The sequence below is a fragment of the Sinohyriopsis cumingii genome, unplaced genomic scaffold (genome assembly GCF_028554795.1).
Source record: "Sinohyriopsis cumingii isolate HCF-2022 unplaced genomic scaffold, ASM2855479v2 utg000127l, whole genome shotgun sequence".
Taxonomy (NCBI): domain Eukaryota; kingdom Metazoa; phylum Mollusca; class Bivalvia; order Unionida; family Unionidae; genus Sinohyriopsis; species Sinohyriopsis cumingii.
The window spans coordinates 885,001-906,550 of NW_028315871.1; the positions used below are offsets into that span (position 1 = coordinate 885,001).

At 32.2% G+C, this 21,550-nt stretch overlaps 1 protein-coding gene across 1 annotated transcript in view; it reads right to left on the reverse strand.

Annotated features, from left to right (window-relative positions):
- The window catches only part of LOC149774833 (uncharacterized), a 26,440-nt gene extending 13,131 nt beyond the window's left edge, over positions 1–13,309 (reverse strand). Inside the window, exons 1-3 of the mRNA XM_089944651.1 lie at positions 13,224–13,309; positions 8,632–8,946; positions 6,082–6,203 (exon numbers count right to left, since the gene is read on the reverse strand). Coding sequence (XP_089800777.1) covers positions 6,082–6,203; positions 8,632–8,946; positions 13,224–13,278 — 492 coding nt within the window. The 5' untranslated portion in view covers positions 13,279–13,309. The remainder of the gene's footprint in view (positions 1–6,081; positions 6,204–8,631; positions 8,947–13,223) is intronic.
- Between the last annotated feature and the right edge of the window lie 8,241 nt (positions 13,310–21,550).

Consider the following 21,550-nt stretch of genomic DNA (forward strand, 5'->3'; position numbering starts at 1 on the left):
ACATTCTCATCAGGTTTGGTTCAAATATCTCGTACGGTTATTGAGAAAATGCAAACAAACTAAATGATGATGGAGGCACAAAAATAACACAAAAATGAGCTCTACTAAGCAAAACTCATGTCTCACTTTCCCTTACATGAACTATCGGACGAAAAACGGATAATAATCAATGGAACAAGTAAGTGATGATGAAACGATAAGAAAGAAAATGATTCATTAGTTAATGCATTGGATATGATCCAGCATTAAAGTACACGGTAGTTTCCATTTTGGATCTATACTATCTAACTGAGTAATGAAAAGATTTCTGATGAAACATTAAGAACTTTATATCCTCTTTGTGTTAATGCAAGAGATAATTAAACATAAATGCATCATTTCGTTCCTCAATAACTTATATCAGTAGACATGAAGTTACAATGAATTGTGCGGTAAAATGGCTAAGTTCTGAATATAGTTCTACTACTCTAGGTTTTAAAATATGACAAGAAAAGACGTGTAACAAATAATTAACTACAAGCTAAAAAACAATGTATTTTCATAGAATGCTAAAGGTAAAATTTATGTATATGTATTGATACCTAAATGCCAAAAAAAAAAATCAAACTTCCTATCGCAATCGAAGCATATAGAATGTTTGTAATGGATTGCAATAGTCTCGAATGCCCTAATATACCAATAATCTTGACTGTCCTTATATACCAAAAATACACTCTAATAAGTCTTTGAAATAATTCACAACAGTTCCAAAATAATTCCATCGAATGATGTAAATAACTACTTCCTTATTGTTTCACAACTGCTTAAAGATTGATATGAAACATAAACAAAGTATTTGCCTAGCAGGTCCAATTTGTTTGCAAATAGTTTACCTACAAGGTAATTAATATACCTTATCTTGTTGACATATTTAAAGTTTTCTAGAAAAGAATATTGTCCTTCATCATGGTTAGATATTTGCGTCTTTGTTTCTTTTTTATATTGTTGTTTACTTGCAAGAATTACTCATCATTGCTATAGCATCTTAATCAGAATTATCTCTACTGCTGTGTTCACTTTTTGTATTGGATTTACTTATTTTAAATTATTCACTGGAGTTACAGTGTGTGCAATGATAACTTTGCACATAAACGTTAATTTGTAATTATAGTGAATTAGGACAAAGACTTGTTGGATTATACATATCCAAAGAGAGTAGATCATCAAGCCCCATGCTAATGACAGATTAGCACGTTACAGACAACAGGCATATCAATATATTTATATTGAGGCTTATATTGGAAGAATACCTCTGAAATAAAAAAGAAGCTTTATTCAATTTTACTTGTGTTCGAATTTCTAGGACTTTTTGGAATTTGTTTCACAATGATCAAAGTTTTCTTTAAATTTTAAGTTTGTAATCTAAAGAAATAAATTATTAATAGGAGTTTACACACCTTGTTGGTTTTTCGCTCTTTTCAGTTGGTTAATCTTAATGTCTGACTAATATTGAATGATCATTTAGCCATGACGATTTCAGTCTAATTTGGCTAAACTACATTTTAAATCAGGTGATTATAAAAAAGCAATTCCAGAAATTATGTTATTTGCTCTATACTCAAGCAGCATTTCTCTTTGTTCGGACCAAGAGAGCTGCAATCAGTTAATTATATGATAGTATTTGTAATGACTGTTCATGACGATAAATTCACTTGATTTGTTTCTTGAGTAAATTTTATATTGTAATGTTGACCATCTCTGATAGCAGATCAACATTATTTGTAAACATCTGAGATACCATAAGCTGTGGTGTATTCTGTCATATTTATTCAAATTTGTTTTAGAGGTGTTAATTTATATGTGATTTAATTTCATTGTTTGTTTGTTAGTTTAATTGTCTTTTCATTACAGTTATAGTAATGACATGAAGTTGCAGTGAATTGTGCAGTAAAATGTATTTCTACTACCATAGGTATAAAAACATGACCCGAAAGGACGTGTAACCAAAAATTAAATATAAACAAACATTGTATTTTCATAGTATTGAGAGTTAAATGCCCCTCAAAAAATATCAAACGACATTTCGCAGTTGAAGCATAAAGAATGTTTGTAATGGATTGCAATTGTCTCCAGTTCCCTATAATTCCCAAATATATCAATAATCTTGAATGTCCTTATATACCAAACATACAATCTAATAAGTCTTTGAAAGAATTCACAACAATTCCAAACTATTTCCATCGGATCAAGTAAATAGCTACCCCCTTATTGTTCTACAACTGCCAAAGGATTCATATGAAACAGAAATGAAGTATTTGCCTACTAGGTTCAATTTATTTGCAAATAGGCAGATAAGCTACAAGGCAATATATCTTATCGTATTGACACATTAAAGTTTTATTGATAAAGAAAACTTTTGCTCTCATCCTGGTTAGCTTATTGCGCCTATGTTCCTTTGTTATTTACTTGCAAGAATTATTCATCATTGATATAGCATCTGAATCAGAATTATCACTACTGTTGTGTTCACTTTCTATATTGGATTTACTTATTTTAAATTATTCACTGGAGTTACAACGTGCCTAATAATTAATATTGCACATGAATATTAATTTTGAGCTATAGTGAATTATGAAAAAGACTTGTTGATTATATTATTGCAACATATCCAAAAACAATTAGTAGATCATCAAAACCCAAGCTGATAGCAGATTAGCACGTTACAGACAACAGGCAAATCAAGACATTCATAGAGAGGCTTATATGGAAGAATATCTCTGAAATATGAAGAAACCTTTTTCACTTTTACTTGCGTTCAAATTTCTAGGACTTTTTGGAATTTGTTTCACAACACTTTAAGTTTTCTTGAATTTTAAGTTTGTAATCTACATAAATAAATTATTCATTGGAGTTTACAAATCTCGGCGGTTTTTCGCTATTTTCTGTAGCTTAATCGCAATGTCTGACTAATGTTGAATGACCATTTTGCCATGATGATTCCAGTCTGATTTGGATAAACTACACCTGAAATCAGGTGGTTATAAAAAGCAATAAAAACAAATTATGCTGTTCGTGATATACTCAAGCAGTATTTCACTGTATTCGGACCAAGAGAGCTGCCATCTGTTAATTAGATGATAGTAAGTGTAATGACTGTTCATGACTGAAAATTCTGCTCGATTTTTTTCTTGAGAACTGAATATTTATTCTATTGTAATGTTGACCAACTATGATTGCGGACAAACAGAATTTGTAAACATCGGAGATACCATAAGCTGTGATGTTTTTTCTAATGTTTATTCAAATTTGTTTCTGCGGTATTATGTATATTTGATTTAATTTATATTTGATTTAATTTAGTTGTTTGTTTATTAGTTTCAATTTGTTGCATTACATTATATAGTACATGTTATAGTAATGTGATTTTGTTTACTGGAATCTGACATTTTCCAGAAATTAGTTTCACCTGACGTTTTTGTCGTAAACACATACAAAAAGAACTTCGTATCTGAAAGCTGACCTAGTTCATGACATGGATTGAGAATCAAGTAAATAACTTATGTTTTATTCAGTCGTAATGTGGGATTGATAAGAGAGAAATCGAGGCCGACTGGGAGTACGTACCTTAAGCATTTGAAGCTTCGATCTGATTCTAGAAAATTATCACGTGACCCTCATACCGGTATCTATTTTGCGTCTTACTTATCCTGTATAATCTTTTTCTTGAAATGAACCAGCCAGTTGCGCTCTTTACCTTTGAAAATGAAATTATTTTTTCTTCTGTTTTGACCAGTTGGAGTTGCATTTTAATGTTTCTTCAAATTATTTGAGTTCTAAGAGGTTAATTATGTTCCTTAGAAATATTAAGTCCTCACACCGAATTCTTGGACAAAGACATTTATTTAAATTTTATTTCGAATTTAAACACCCGATTATTTTCAGTGGTTCAACAAAAACAGTTGAGACTTCAGTGCTACACAGACTGCAGTATACGTCATCGCCTTACATTTTGGACTTTCGTCGGGACTCGAACTCAAATTCATTAGAACAGTTTATTACCAGGACTAATAATTTAAAATTCTTGGATTATTCCTCAATTACTTTTTGGATTTGATTCCTATAAGTTCGTTTCCTCATTTTTACCTTGTTTCCCTAGAGAAATAAATTATTTGTTAAATTTTGCAATACCTGTTGTCTTTACTCTTCTCTTGTTGTGTGCAAAACCTTCTATGTTTTAAGTAAACACGTCAATGCATTACGTTTTGTTTAGGTCAAATCATTACATGTTTCTTTGTTCTAGTAATGGTACATATTAGATTGCCAATAAGAATAAATGAACCAGTTTTAATGTTCATTATGACTAGAGTCTTCTTCTGTCCAATGTGAACAAATTATAATTGGTACATTTGAGATGAAGCAATGTTATACATGTTTTTCTAACAGTACCTAGATTTCACGATGAATTAGCGTTACTTGCACACATTATCCAGCCCTTAACACCATAATTATATCTGGCAAAGACCAAAACGTTACTAACAGAAGGTAAGCAATGTTAATATGTTGGAAAAAGCTTACATAGTAACAAGTTATACATCCTAAATTATTGGTATAATTGTACTTGTTAATCTTTGCCAAGACGTTTTGTTTCTGTCATAGCGTTTTAGTGTTATCATTAATATCGCAATAACTGTGAATACATTTTCAAAGCCCTCTGGTAGCTAATAGCTGCATGTCAAGGTGTGATTTTTGTGCAGCAATCGAAGTAATTTGGACCGATCCACAACGGTTGAAAGGGGTATGGTCAATAAACCGTATCAAGTTCCTGATTTTCCTAAGCAGTTCAGTCTTATTCATGTCTTTGAATAATTTTAAACTTTTTCGTATAGGTTAGTGGAGACATTTGTTTAAACGGAATCATTTTTCGTCCAAGCAAACTTTCAATGTAGAAAACTTGCAAAAGAAAATATTTTTTTTTTTACCTGAAATGAACAGTATTGATATGCAACATCTAAAGAGCATAATGGACAGAGTCAAACAAACCAGTAAGCAGTAAGTATGATATTACGTACCTAGCTGGAAAGTGACTGCTAATTAAAATTTGAACCTTGAATCGGCAGGTTGCATACAACGATTCAGGCTAAAATATGTTTACAACAGAATGGATACCTTGTGGGATGCCCTCTATTTGTTCTCTTCAATGCTTAGACTCTTTTTAAGTTAAATTCATGTATTTCCGATTATGTGCACATATGAACTCATTTGATTGTAGATCGTAATTATTTATTGTTTTTATTTCATTCGTTTTAACGGTACTTTTAACAGATTATTGACTATGTCTCGCCCACAAATGGAAGATATTTGCCTCTCATATCCGACGCTCAGACTGATTTGTGCGGGTACCAGCCAATCATCCCTTAGACTATGAATCTAACTAAGGTACCATTTCAAAAATAATACAAAACTTTCAAGTTTTAATGTTAGACTATGCCAGATTGGGAAATTGTGTCAAGCATTCTTAAAAATGAAGTCTGTCGATCATTTTTTTGTTATGACTACCAATATTTATGAAAGGCTATTTCAGGTTTAATACTCTACTCTTGAAAAGTGGTATGTAAAGTCTTGTTAAATTTTCCGTTTGTTATTAGTTTGGTTTGGTTTTGATCTAAAAATATGTACACAACTTGCAAACATTGTGTAGAAGATTGCTTTGTAGCTTTTCTCAGATTATACAGCTCTCAGTTTCGACATGAATAATGTTTTTCAAAGGTTAATGTTCATATCGTAATATCAATCATATTTAATATCAGATAAACATGATTTATAAAGCTCAAACGTTTAATGCCTGGATGCTTCCTGTGAAGAGAGATCACAGTTGGCGCAGTGTTTTCATTTATACGTGATTAAAAAACTCCAAATGTCAATAAACACCATGACATGAAACACACAATGGACACCAAACAACTGACTATGGAGTGAGCAAATATCCACATATAGTGGTATACATGGTGCAAATTACATCCATTAAAGAGAATGACTAAGCACAGAAAGGTAAAATGAATCATGCAAAATGCTATGTTGAGTAGAAACTTAACTTCCACTTACTGTTCCATTAGTCCATGTTGTCTGAGCTGTTGAAAAACACATATTGTTGGTTCGGTTAATGAAACATGTAGCCGTATTTCCTGTCAGGGTGTAGTATAGAACACAGTTGATAGTTGGAGCAACTTCAAAGCAGAAGAAAATATTCAATTAGAAATGATATACCTTGAAAAATGAAGTAAAGCATTCTTCAAGGCTTAAAATATTCTTTATCATGATTCATGCTTTAAACGTAGAGTTACTTAATAACTAAGAGTGCTTGACTGAAAACAGAAGGTTCCTCTGCATTCACTGACATAACCTTAATCGCCCTGATTAACTAAAACGAATAGGAATATATAAATGGAAGTGTGGCTACCAAAGATTTTTTTCAAACACTGTATAACTACATATAGAATAAAGGAAGTAATTGTACATAAATTCTAGATTACATTAGTATTAATGTAAGTAATACTGTAACAGTAGGTAAACGCGGTATTAACTAGAGCTTTTAAGAATGGGTGCATGACAAATTATACCGCCTAACATCATAAATATCACGTATCTCCGATAAGTTTAAAATAAAAATTAAACAAAACAAGTAATTGCATCAAAACAAAGGTGGATGCCTCAGAAAATCAGGGACTGTATTGCTGTTTAACGGTGTAAACTGTTGACAACTGAAATCAAACATGTCTCAACATTAACAAGCTGCATACAAACGTTTGGTTGATGTTTGACCTAACTGAGCTATTGCGTGTAAAAACAACGTAAACATTACATTCCAGGGGTTATATTTATTGTAAATGCTAATTCAAAAATGTATCAAACTGAGCAAAGTTCTATCAGCATCCAACACCCTTCCTAATTTCACTGACAATAATAAAATCCAATCAAAACGAAGATGTGTATAAATAAATGTATAAATTCTGCACCAGTCAGTAAGGAGCTGTCATATTTAGCTGAGGTAGCAATTGTATAAACATGATCATTGTATGGAAATACTAGTGGGTTATTTATTATATTCTGAGGTCCTAAATCGTGATCATGACGACATATAAGGCTCAAGCAATCGAACTCTGTCAAGGTCACACATAAATCATGCTGCAAGTTTGTTAGAAATCGGATGATAAAGCAATAATGAGATATACAGTGTGATGGAGTTATTGTTCAAACAGTCATGAGGCACAATTGTCCGTAACGAGATAATATATTGCTGAATTCATATGTTTTTTAACGTAGAAAACGTTATTGTCAACGTAATGCTTTATAGATAGCAATAGAGGGCCACAACTTCTCTAGAGCGAAACAAATTATGTTGTGTACAAATACGTTTTGGATCATCATGGACATTGACTTTCATCGCAGTGTAGTGTAGTTGGATTTGTTCTTATTAATAGTATTGTTAAGATCAGACTATGTGACTTACTTGAAACTACAGGGTCAGGTCGACATGAAGGGAAAGGTAATTTCTTTTGCTGCACAGCGATTATACAGAAGACTTCATCTTTTGACAGTTTCGAAGGAATATTTTATGAATGTGTAGTTTCATCACGCCTTGCAATGATCACAAACTATTCATTTTCAAGTACCTCTCAAGAGGTTTTTCTAAGGCCTATACCGCTCACTGGATATACCATAATGACATGATTATCAGATTTTCCCAAGGTTAGCTTCGGCTGTTGCTGGATGAATGCCATTGCATATCCTTTGCTTGCTGGCAATCGGATAGTCGATTTTTGAAATATAACTTAGTGAGAAGCAAGATGATGGTAAAAATTCAGCAGTTTTGATCGCTAATGCTTTATCGTTCAGTGTATCTAATTCTAAATATTGTGTTGTCCACACAGTTCTCTTTCTATCTCCTGATTAAAGAAAGTTCTTTTCTCTTACGAAATTCATTGTCAAATGTATATATCTTCTCAAAATTATTAGGATACTCAGGGCATTATGGGAAATGGAACACTAATATTAAATGAAACATACCTGCTGGATGATGCATGATTGAAAAATTATTGCACCATGTTATTAAAAAAAATTATAATTCCCCCCCCCCCCCACAAAAAAAACGGAGCTATTCATGCAGATATTGACGCTAAGTGTGCAATGTTCGTCCCATCCTGGTAAAACGTCAATATTTCTTTGTTATACAAATGCGTGAGCTGTGCTCTCTCCTATAATTTCTCAGATATGATTGTATATAGGAATTTTGAACAAATAATATACAGGAAGGTCTATTTTAATTCAACAGTTAAATATTAACTTGGAGCTGAGCTTACTCAGTTATTAATTATCTGGTCAAAGATTATAACAGATAAGCGCCATTTGTACATAGTTCAGAGTTATTGTATTATGGTAGATGAGCACTATCGACATGAGAAAATACCAATTATTTTGTCTTGATCAAAGAAATAGAAAAAATACACACTGAATGCAAGATACACGTTTATCTCGTGCCATGATTAGCCTAATGGAGAAATTGCCCGTCATCTTAATAAATATAACTGCACATATTATATAAAGAAACTCCATTTACATAGACTAAAGTAAGCTTTTAAGTTAAATTATACTTACTATATACAGTCAAAGATGACGTTGCTGTTACGATCTGAAATTCTGGTGATACAATAAACACAAACATATATTTCCCTGCATCTGTTGAAGTAACATTGGTGAGAGAAATTCCAAAGGTTGAATATGTTGACAATCTATTTGCATAACTTGACAGCGGTGCAAAGGTTCCATTAAATTTGTTTGCAATTTTCATGAAACTAAAATACCAGGATTCAGATCCTGTTAAAATAGTATTTCCCTGAAGATTGATGTTGAAATCTACATTAGCAGTCGAGCTCTGGCAGACAGCTGTATTCATATCACTTGTCAGTACCCCTTAAATAGTAAAATAAAACAAACAAATTACAGCATACTATGAATTATGGCTTCCTTTATTTCTAGTTTCACCAATTAATTTTACAATGAAGGTCACAGTAAAGACAAATTTTACGTGTGGAAAATTTTGTTAAAACTTCCTTAGTGTATATGTACCGTTAACAAATTAAATGTATTAAAGCTAGAGCCAAAATATGATATTCAAGAAATTAAGGTATCACTCATGGAAAGTACAACACAGATCACAGCATGGATGCTTTTGTACAACACAAGGCCATTGTCGTAGGTGTGGAAGTTATTGTTGCAAACAACAGACTAATTCCTGTATGATACAACATAATGATCATTCCGACTATCTCGATTAAAATAGTCTTCCAATACCTACACTAACATTACTCATTGTGTTCTCAAAATAGAACCCAGAATCTTGTTGAACCTCCCTGGGTATTCCTTTTACTGCGTTCACCGTAGATTGGACGAGATGTCCCGATTGATAAAATAGTTCGATACATTTGTTTATTTTCTGCCAATCATTTATCCGTTGTTTGGATTCTATACCTTAAATATGTAGCATAAGGTCGTGAGAGGAACAATTGATGTAAAACAAAAAGTAGATCTATTTCTCTAAAATACAAAGTGAAAATTCCAAGGATACTTACAGTTCCAGTGAATTAAATTCCAACTAATATAAAATATGCTATCATAAGTACAAACATAGCTAGAATGTTCCCAACCAATTCCAATAGTCTTTAATCGCCTGACATAATATAATGCTGCTATGTATAATTTCTATGAATCAATGCACGATAAAAGTGGTATTTATCCATAGTCAATGAGCGAATGAGCACTTAGTAATTAAAATAAATATTTTAAATAAATAATTATCTAGAATTATATCTGAACAAAAAACGTATATTCTTATCAGTACGAATTCATAGAGACCGATCAAAATAAGAATTATTTGTCTCTAAAAACATATTTCTTTTAATTTGCTATTGACCTAAATATGAGTCATTCAAGTGGAACATTCCAATATAACTGTCACTAAGTATGTGCCTAGAACGCTTCAAACTCTAATACAAAAGCAAACAACCTAACTACATCTTATAAGTATGAATACAAATGAGATGCTTATGGATTCTATTTACAAATGGTCAATATACTGAAAGATACTCTACAATCATGTACAATGGTTACGCAGACAATATAGATATGCGTACTCGTTACAACTCTACGGTCACAAACTTAAGTAACAGAAAAGAAGCGAACGAACAAGTTTTATTAACTTTAAACAATTTAAGTATCAAAGTTATTATGAAAATTGTGAGAGGAAGTTACAGTATTATGAAGTAGATCAAAACTTGTCCCTATAAATTTCTATGAATTCATAAATGAATGAAAAAGTTCATTATAAATTTCAATACCACAAATGCACTTGTCCTCCAAGAACCGTGATGCAGTCAAGATGGCGTTTGTCCAGAATTTCTTTGAATAATTTATAATAATAATATAATACAATTAATGAACACTTTCAATTTCCTCCCGAAAAATATATATACGTACAACATAAAACACGTCTGCAGACTTAAAACAGTAAAACCATAAGTGTGAATGAATCCAAAAGCAGGAATAAATCTTATTGTTTAATTGTCTTAGAATATACACCGCATATTGCGACTGTATTTCGTAATAGACCTCACGTGACAGCATACACCATTGCTTTTGCTCGAACTAAGAATATTCCCGTGACCTCGCGCAATGAATGTGGAGCTACATAATTATTCTGGAACCGTAGAATCCCATCAGGCACTCAGAAACTACGCCATAGGCTCCATTTTAAGCCCTACAGTTAAGATTATTATTAATTATTGTCAACACATACTTAAACATCTGTTTATATTAGCAATAGGGGACACCGCTAGAGGACACTGGCGATCAAGATTAACGTTTTCTCAAAATGTCAACCTCCTTACACCTGGTACTTTCTCCGCTTTAATATGTAAAAAGCCGAGATTATTGCATCCGAATGCATTCATGGTTGAAAGGTCAAATGTCTATATTTAGCATATATGACACTGGGCCATTTCTATAACTTATTCAGCGGAATAAAAACGAAAACCGAATTTTTCAAAACGCTGAAAAACTAAATAAACGAACATATACGCTCACCTACGCCTACGTTTTAAATACTTTGGATTTCTTTTACGAGAATAATGGTAAAATGTGTGCGCATATTTGCGGAAAACCCACGAATTACGTCTTTTTCAAAGGTCACCCATGCCAGCAAGAACGGTAACTCTTCCCGGCAATGGGTACGTACAAAATGTAAACAATGACAATAATACGACATAATTTGGGTTCCAAAACACACGAAAACTTCATTTGTATGAAAAGGCAGACGTTTATAGCAAGGAATCGGATTATACAGACGTACTGTCATTCATTATACCAAACTTATTTCAAAATATTTGTACAACTTTTGTTGCGTAATATATTTTCGAGGTTAGAGACTGGAGTATCACTCACCGACTCAGTGATACTAGACGTATTGCTAATATGTATGTGATTGTGAATACTGAGATATTATCAATGTCAGGTCATCTGTTCTACGTACGATTCTTATCTAGGGACACTGGTATTAAAATTAAAATGTTCATGTTTAGTAGGGACGGAAAAGAGGTAAAAGTTCAACTATTTTTCAGAATTGTGAAGAATGAAAACAAATTCATTTAAAATTATCATGCCATTTTTTTGTGAATATCAGTATGAATATTGTCATTATAAGCCAAGGAAGAGAGAATCGGTCTATAGCATTTCACCATTTAAACAAATACATAATCATAAATATTTCTTGAGAACCAACTCAGTGCCAGTTTCTTCTCTATCTCGGATACTACAATTGTCTTTACTTCATGAACTGTGTAATATTGCTCCAAACTATGGTCAGAATTATTATGAAAATATCGCAAAGTCAGGACATCCAAATTTAATGTTGCACTATCCTATGTTGACACTATATAAATTCTGACTTACTGTAATGAAAACTTAGTCGAAATCCTTTTGTCATTGATTTTATTTTATAGATATGAAAACTGCCCAGATATATCTTATGATAACTAAATTCTAAAATAGCAATTGTTATTTACAAAATTGGGATTTCAGATAAATGTATATATGTACAAGAACACTGTAATGAATATGCACTATTGGTTTTAAGAGTAACATACAATTTCAACTTGGTATGACTCATGATTATGCTATTTCATGCAAAAATGTTAGGGGGCGTGTGATAAAAAGGCACAGAAAGTCTTCAGAAGTACCTGGAACTTAGAAAAAGTGAATTTATTCTTGAAGCTGAAAGTTCACAACACATTTATATATAACCATATGTAAAAAATATACAACTTTCAGCATGAAGTAACATGAGGTCAAGAATTTTAAAAAAGTGACCAAAGACCAATATTAAAAATGGTGGACGGTATATGTGTTTGAATGCTTCCTGTGAATTTATTTGAAAAGATATCATAAAGATGGGTTCATTTTTTAAATCTGCACACTCAAATTAAGCAGAAAATATTCCATTTTAAAAGCAACATATAATTTCAACTTGTGTTTGAGTCAAAAATATAGTAGTTCATGCAAACAAGTTGGGGGGGTGATAAAAAGGCACAGGAGGGCTTTTGAATTACCTGGAACATATCAAATATCAATTTATTCTTAAAGCTGAATGTTCACAGAACATTTCTATATAAAATATATGTAAGAAATATGCAACTTTGAGCTTAAAATAACACGAGGTCAAGCATTTTCAAAAATTGCCAAACACCAATATTAAAAATGTTGGACGGTACATGTGTTTGAATGCTTTCTGTGAATTTATTTGAAAATATATGATAAAGATGGGTTAATATTTTAAATACACATACTCAAATTATGCAGTAAACGTTCCATTTTTATATATTCTATAATTATGAAAAAATCATACTGTTGCTATTTATAGATCCCATACAATGTTGCGTTTCTAACAGAGCCAGGTTACTTACACACTTTATAAAAAGAGATATTATATACAGTTTACAAACATGAATAAAATAGCATATATATATATATATATATATATATATATATATATATATATATATATATATACACGAACAACTACTTGAATATTAATTCATGATATGTCATCATATATGACAATGAAACAATTATCTTGAATAAAATGAACAAAATAATTTTCGCAAAGGTCGATATTGAAAATGTACATGTGATCCTACCCGTTGCTCTGTGCAAAACCTCCGTCATAATCAGGAAACTTACAACATTCTTCATTTCCCAAGCTAACTTGATTATTACCTGGAAAATTGAAGAGGGAATACAATTGTTTTATTACCGATTAACAAAGACAGCAATTCAGATTTAAATAGTTAAGAAACCACATCATCATTTGCTCAAAGTTTGCAAAGAGAACTTCAGGAACGTTGCATATGAAAATTTTCAGAAACGTGCACATTTGCAGATCGAACGTCAGAAGAATGTAACAGCTTTAGTTTCCATAATGTTTCATTTTTTGTCTTATTTGTCATACCATTGTTACGTATATCTGATATATATATATATATATATATATATATATATATATATATATATATATATATATATATATATATAATGGTTCTTGTCAATATCATGATGGGGCTTGGGTTTAAGAGGTAAACAACTTTTTTATTTATTATTTCTTAGAGAAAATTATTATTCTAATCAAGGCCACATTCTGTGTACGTGATATAAACATGATCACGTGACCCCCCTCTGATTTCGCAACTTGGGGGAATTTCGAAACTGCGTCTTATGATACAATATAACTTATGTTTTGAGAGAGATTTCTCAGTTTTGGGTTTTTCACACTGATGTCAAGTTAATTTGTTGGAGCCAGATTTTGAGTTAATTATCTTCAAATCATTTGGATTTCAAAAGGATTAATTCTTTGTTCTCTGGAAATATTTTGAGGAGTGCTCACACAGAAATTTTGGAAAGACATTGCTTACAAATTTAATTTGGATTTCCAACACCGGAGTGCCATTATGTGTATTTCTACAAGGAACTCTATATGGGACTCTAGATGAGCACAGTACTGACTACAGCATATGTCATCGTCATACATCTTAGATTTTCTTCAGGATTCGAACTTTAAATTAGAACATTTATTGCTAGGACTTTTGAAATTTAATTCGTAGATTATTATTTGTTCTTCGATTATTTTTGGATTCGATTCTTTAAACCGTAAGTTCTTCTCCTTTTTTATTTTTACAGAATTTGCCAACAAAATAAATTATTTGTTAAATTTTAAAAAGCTTGTTGTTTTCACTCTTTCTGTGTTACTGTTTATTCGATCCTAAACACGTAACACCATACATATACAAGGTACGTTTCTCTATGTTAATTCAAATTACCATTTTGTTTTTGAAAATATCACGAATCTGAAAAAATATGAATACTTTTCTATATTGATTTGTAAGCTTCGAAAGAAATATTATATATCATACGAAAGATTACAAAAATGATACAGAGTCAAGGATTAAAACAAATCTAAGCAAATATGAAAATTGTCAACGACTATATGCCTTGGAGAATCGCACATGCCCAATTCCCAAATTGAATTTGTCCGGTAGTTAGGGCTATGTGATCTTATTCCAAAAAAATATTACATTCTCACTTACTAATGTGTCGTTGTGTGTGTCTTTGTCCATCTCTTCATTATGTTGGGCAACTCCAATTAAAATTTGAATACATAATTATCTAGGCCCAAGTGGTATCATTTCTAGCGCATGAAAACTACAATGCACTGTATGCTTACCTTACAACACATTAAGATCTTGAGAAATTTGTTTCCTAGAATGTTTATGCAAAGTTGCCAATGTGTTCAAGGAATACGGGTAACCTTTACAGTTGATACAATGTTACTACTAAGTTTCTGATGGCTACTTGTCAATTTGGTTTCAACATGATTTCTACTCTAACGTGCGAATTCTGACTTGAAATTTTCACAACTCAAGTAGAAACTATTTTCCACTTTATGCATTTTACCTCCAAATAAATCTATTTCCTGGCAAAACTAACTGTGTTCGGTGCCAATTGTCAGATGTGAAATTTCGGAATGCATCAGATTTTACGTTAATTCTTTACTTGTTAATACTCTTGGCAAGCCTCAAGTGTAAGCGGGGTTCGATGCATTAATTACATTTCAGAACAATACCATGTTGTGTACTGTGTCGTCTCAGCAGTTAAGCACGTTGAAGTAATCGAATGTATTTAGTACATATCGGCTAAATGATATAGATTAACAGATCAGTTGTCATTGAATGACACCATTTTCCTAAGAAAGGATTCAAATGGTCAGAAGTATATGTTGCCGCTGACAAAATTGAAATAATATGTCACTGATAGATCGTCTCCCCAAGAAACATACTGTTTAACATAGTACGCCGAAAATTGGAAAAAAACTGTTTAAATCAGTCAACTTTAGTGAAAGTTCCAAACAGGTCGCCTACCCTGGCATTTCATTAAGAGGTCTCTCGACAAAAACATCAAATTATTTCGCTATTTGTCGAATATTCTGCGCACATTGTCAATAGTGAAGCATGGTCAACGTAAGCCTAAATTACACATATTTGAACAAAGGATAAAATTTCATCAGACGCATGATCATTTATACTCTTCTTCTCCATTGTAAAACTAATATTAATTTTGAAGCTGGAAAGGAACATATGGACCAATTTTATGTCAAAGTTTACATTTAGACATCGCTACATTTTCAAACACATTCTGCCCCAAGACATAAATTATTCCAAATCTAGCTTTTGGTCTCAGTAGCTTGATTATTCCCATACTGTTGACAATATTGCCACTGCCTTATGGGACATCTCTGCCCCTCGAACGATTTCAGTTTCTTATCAAAAAGCGGGGATGTCGAACATTTTTATTGAGCAGATACATATTAGACCTTTATATATGTGGCCTAAATGAAGCAAGTACAATAATAACGGGTATAGGTAATAATTCAAAACGGAAACAATTCAATTCGAATTTCATTTACCAAACAAAAGGTCAAAATATATGTGCTAACATTGCTGATCAAACTTCAATTCTAGATTGTCCAAATCTGTGTCAAATTTGTGTCCAAAAATATATTACTATTATGTAATTTAATTGCACAGAATCACCTGCATGATACGTTTTTAAGCAAACAAAACAGAAAACGTTTATGTAACATATCTGAAGAAAGAAACGTATTCAAAAAGAAGAAATAAGAAAGTGATACATTTTTATAAGTTCATTATTACTTTTTGATGATCCACATTTTACCACTATTCATAAAGGTATTGACAAAGAGCATAGAAGAATGTGACTTAGTTGCATTAGTGTAATATAGGTAGAAACTGACAAACCTGTTGACAATCATAATCCATTGACTGATGATGCCAAACACCGTCTGACCTGCCAACGACTTTAAAACTAGATTTAACCACACCAATTTCCACACTGACAACGCCCTTGGCACTCTCTCCAAATAATACGTGTCCCACTAAGCTTATATACAGGTTGTATTCGTAGTACGTGTATGCCATTGCATATTATGTGTGTTATGGCTCCCTTTGAATGCTGTTACGTCAACCCTTTTCACATCAGTCCCATGTGTGTCATATGCTGTTTATTGATACGAGTTTTACATTCACAATTGGCAATTATTACAAAAATGGGCGCTGAACAATAACAATGTTAAATAGCATTCTTCCATTATGAAAACTCAAAACTGATTAGTTTTTGACACTTCAATGAAATACCCAATTAATTCCAATAGTTGATTCTTCTTTTCATTCGCCTTTCCATTCCATTGATAGACATTGCTCAATAAAGGCTATTTGAGAGCTGTATGTCAAGATGTTAAGGGACTGCAACCATGCTTTCGAGAAACGCTTGTGGAGGTCGATGGCAAACGTTTCCCTATGACAGAAGTTGATTCCACTGGAGACGAATCCACGTATATTTATATCATATGATATTCCTGACTTTTAGGTTCAGTTTTATATAAGGAAGATTATTCTTGTTTCTTTATTTTTTGTATTATTATTATTATTATTATTAGTAGTAGTAGTAGTAGTAGTAAAATTAAGTAGTTATTTAATAAATATTATGCTACTATGGAGAAAAAGCTGATATTCATTTACGTGACTCTGAGATATAATATTATACATATCCTAATATTTTTTCCTTCAGAAACGAAAATATTTAAATGTTGGAGTTAAGGACAATCCGTTTCATTTTCATATGGCCATCATAAGGAATTATTCTAATAGGCCAATTAACAATTGAAACCCCTTAAGGAATATATAGAAACCACGTGAATTTATAACAGCGAATGGCAGCAAGATGTCTGGAGTGTGTACGGAGCAGTCAGAGTCAATAATTACTTTGAAAGTAATATCTTGAATACACAATGTTGTAACTTCTGATTTCAAAGTTATTGTGTAGCGAAATGTGTGTCTAATTTTAACTTTTGTCGTAATGTGTATTTTATCCCGACTGTTTGGTTGTAATTGCGTTGCTGAATACTTTAACCTTTATCTGTAAACGAATCAAATAAAACGATTAAACTTCGTCACAGTATACATCGGAAATTTGATTCCTATATTCCTTCGTTATAACTCCACTTGAAGGTAAATACATTTTTAAAAGAGGGTCCGTGGAATTAATCCAAAACCCTCCGTGTCCATTCACAGCTTATGGAGATCTAATATCTAATTAGATAAGTACTATGCGGCATGCACAGTTAAAACGGTAAATGTCCGAAACTAAACGTGTTGATTTGAGTACTTTTTATATGGGACGTTTTTATTCTGGTTGGATACATTGATGTATGATTCCACTTGAACACGTTTTGACTTGAGTAAGATTCACTTTAGGTATATTTTGATCACAAAACGTTGTGATTAAGTTTTATATGACTTGAGTGCTATCCGGTATAGGTATATTTTACTTTGCTACGTTTTGACTCGAACATGATTTGACAGAGGTACTATATATATATATATATATATATATATATATATATATATATATATATATATATATATATATATATGTTGACTGGTTACCTTGAGCTTTACATGAACACGAGTTGTACAAGGATCAAGTGCTATCTACATTACCGTATAATTTACTATAAAGCAGTCTTAATAGAATCATATAAACCATAATAAACTACGTATACAAACGCATTTTAATCTCTCAGATATATATATATATATATATATATATATATATATATATATATATATATATATATATATATATATATATATATATATAATAATGATTTGATTGTATCTATTACTGAGTTAAATGCATACAGTACTGAATATATTTTATCCAGTACTGAGTAAATTGTATCCAGTATTGAGTTAATTATATATAATACTAAGCTAAATAAATATAATATAAAATCATGAGTTAACTGAATTTAATACTGAGTTAAGTGCATACAATACAGAGATAATTAGATCTAATACTAAGTTAACTGTATACAAGTCTGAGTTAATTGTATCAGATAATGAGTAAAATGTATAAATACTGAGTCAATAGTATCTAATATTGAGTTATTTGGATCCAATAATGCGTCAATTGTACCTAGTATGAAGTCAATTGTATCTCAGCCTGACATAATTGTATATACAAATAAGTTAATTGTACCTAATAGTTCAAAGATAAGCGTGTAAATTCATCGCCAGAACAACAAATTTAATATAGTTTGTAATTCATTAATTGTCAAATCAGGTTCTTATATTCTATATAAATATATGTCATTTGAGGATGTAACAAATATGTCATATTCGAGATGCACGTTTGCAATTGAGAAAATAAAAACGTATATTGTTATATATAAGGAGACTTGAATGTGAAACAAAAGGTTAAAGCAATATGGTTACTTTGTTTAACTTACCTGCGAATTGTCTAGTACCGCCATATCTATAATTATAGTTGGAGAAAATAGCAAATACGCAAATGATGTTTGGGATAAGAAACATGCACTAACTTTGGAGAGAGAGAGAGAGAGGGAGGGAGAGAGAGAGAGAGAGAGAGAGAGAGAGAATATGCATGGTCTCGCCATACACTGTGCTATAGCACGGTATCCTTCAAAAATAACAAACGTTGAACAATAAATAACTGCAAATAATTGAAAAGCAAACTCAAACGTACTATGCAAGATAATGTGAATGATTACGTAGTTGTCTATCCGTGCATATTTTCCCTTTGCATGGAATAGGATAATAAATTATTGAGAACGAGCTTGCAAATACGTAAATGAGTGTAACCGTGTTAAAGCGCTAAGTCGGTAGACCCCATCCCTATAGCGATCTATCGATGCTCTTGATTTCGTTCGTAAAAAGCAGCTGCCTACATTGTGGAGGTCATCGCTGAATTAAATACCTATTTAAAATTGCAATGATTATAATTGTATACCATCATATGTTATACAACAGCAAATAATAAATGACTTCATTTGTATCATACTCAGAAATTAAATCCTCGCGGAATCCTTTCTTTAACTTAAATATATATATGATTGTATAGATTGTCTGATAGTATCAATTTCTTAAAACAATGATTCGTCAGTATAATTTATTTACCTGTTTTATTGACCAGTACCCTTTAAACTAGGCAATTATAAACAATGAAAGAAACTAAAATGGAAAAATCGCGCTTGTTATTTGTACCTTCTTTCAACCAGTGTTTTGTTGCTGCTTATGTATCCAATGCAAGTTCCCAGTAACTATACTTGGTGTGGTAGATTTTTCTTACATCAACGTGGGTGAAATTAATATTCAAAATAGGAGCAATACGGGAGTGGGTGTTTTGCCTTATTCGCTTCCCTATGGGTTTCCATACACACGTTCTCAACTATAACCCCCATAGTAAGCTATCCCCATGCGACCCATATATATGTGGTCACTTTTTTGTCGAAGACTTGCTAGAGGTGTAAACACACATGTTACGCGAGTAATGCAGTAATTGTGGTTAGAATCTCATAGAGCTGCCCACGTGGACATAAGGTATTTAATAAGGTCCATGCGCTCTTCCGTACTACTCTAGTCTGAAGTGAAACAAGCATTCTGCTGTCAATATATACACGCGGTCATGTTATCTATATTAATGAGTATGTTATAATAGTTTTTTCTGTGCACTGAGTTGTGAATATAGTTTGTATTAAATGATAGGAGCGGCTCATTTAGAAAATGGAAACTGATGTTGAGCAATTGTCAGGAAATTGACTGCCAGAACATTATGGACAAGTTTATTGGTGTTGTTAGCAGTGGCTTCATCCTGCAAAGATTGGAAGATCAGAGATAAAGCAGAAAAAATTGAAATAGTTGCAATGTTTGATGCGCCTTACAGGTTTATACAAGAGGCACACCACATGTTATATGAATTTTCCGAAACAAATTCAGGGAACCTTGATAAGTTGGTCGAATCTGGGAGTGACCTATACATAGAACGAAACAAAGACTGCAGAGATTTGAAGTAAACGAAAGAAAAAAGAAAACAAAACAAACACATCCTACAGAATATTATGCATGAAAGAGTACACCTACAAAATAAATATAATAATTAATTATCTTTGTCTGACGTTCCCGATGACGTCAATGACAATGCTGTTTCAGAGCTAGCCAGTATATATATATATATATATATATATATATATATATATATATATATATATATATATATACGTAATGGTATCTGACCACGGTAATGAGGTTACACAATTAACCATCGACGGGGTGTTTGATCCTTTGGCAGCAGATGCTAAGATCGATACTAATTTCGATCGACTTGCTAATGAATATCTGCGTCAAAATGGTGTTACCTTCTAAACACTGAACTATAATATTGTTAAAGGTCGAATATAGATTGATACCTGGAACCAGCGTGATTGTCCAATACCAGCACTATGCCAGCTTGGAAGCACATGCAAATGCTGAATCGTTGACTGCAGCAACATATGCAAAACCATTTGTGTATCCACCCCATTCACGTTCATCAGCTAGCCAACACTTTCTCGACTGAGACAAGAAAAGTCTTATATGTTATTTGACAATAACGCACTAGTCCAAATCACAGTTTATGAGCAAAGACGATTGCTCAATGACAAACGTTCTGGTGAAATCTGTGTGCTTTAAAATAATAGGGCTGACATACCTCCATAATGCTTCATACCTAAACATGAACCCGAGGCAGAAGGATCAATGTTATAACTGCATGACCAGTATGCCTTTCCAAAAGAATAACTGGCATGATATGTGTGCGTATTGCGCCTCCGTGTGATGATGAGCTCGAACAAGATCTCCCTGTCATGCATTTACAGAAGAAAAATCTTATACCCCCAGATTTATCGTTTTGAAACAATAATTGAATCGAAATGAAATCGCCCATAGGTTGTGAAATACAAAAGGGAGTGTTTGGTCGTAGATGGGATTTGCGGGCGCTCTGCGACAGCCAATAAGGGTCTTTGTGTGACTCGAATGAACACATCTACTAATGTAGG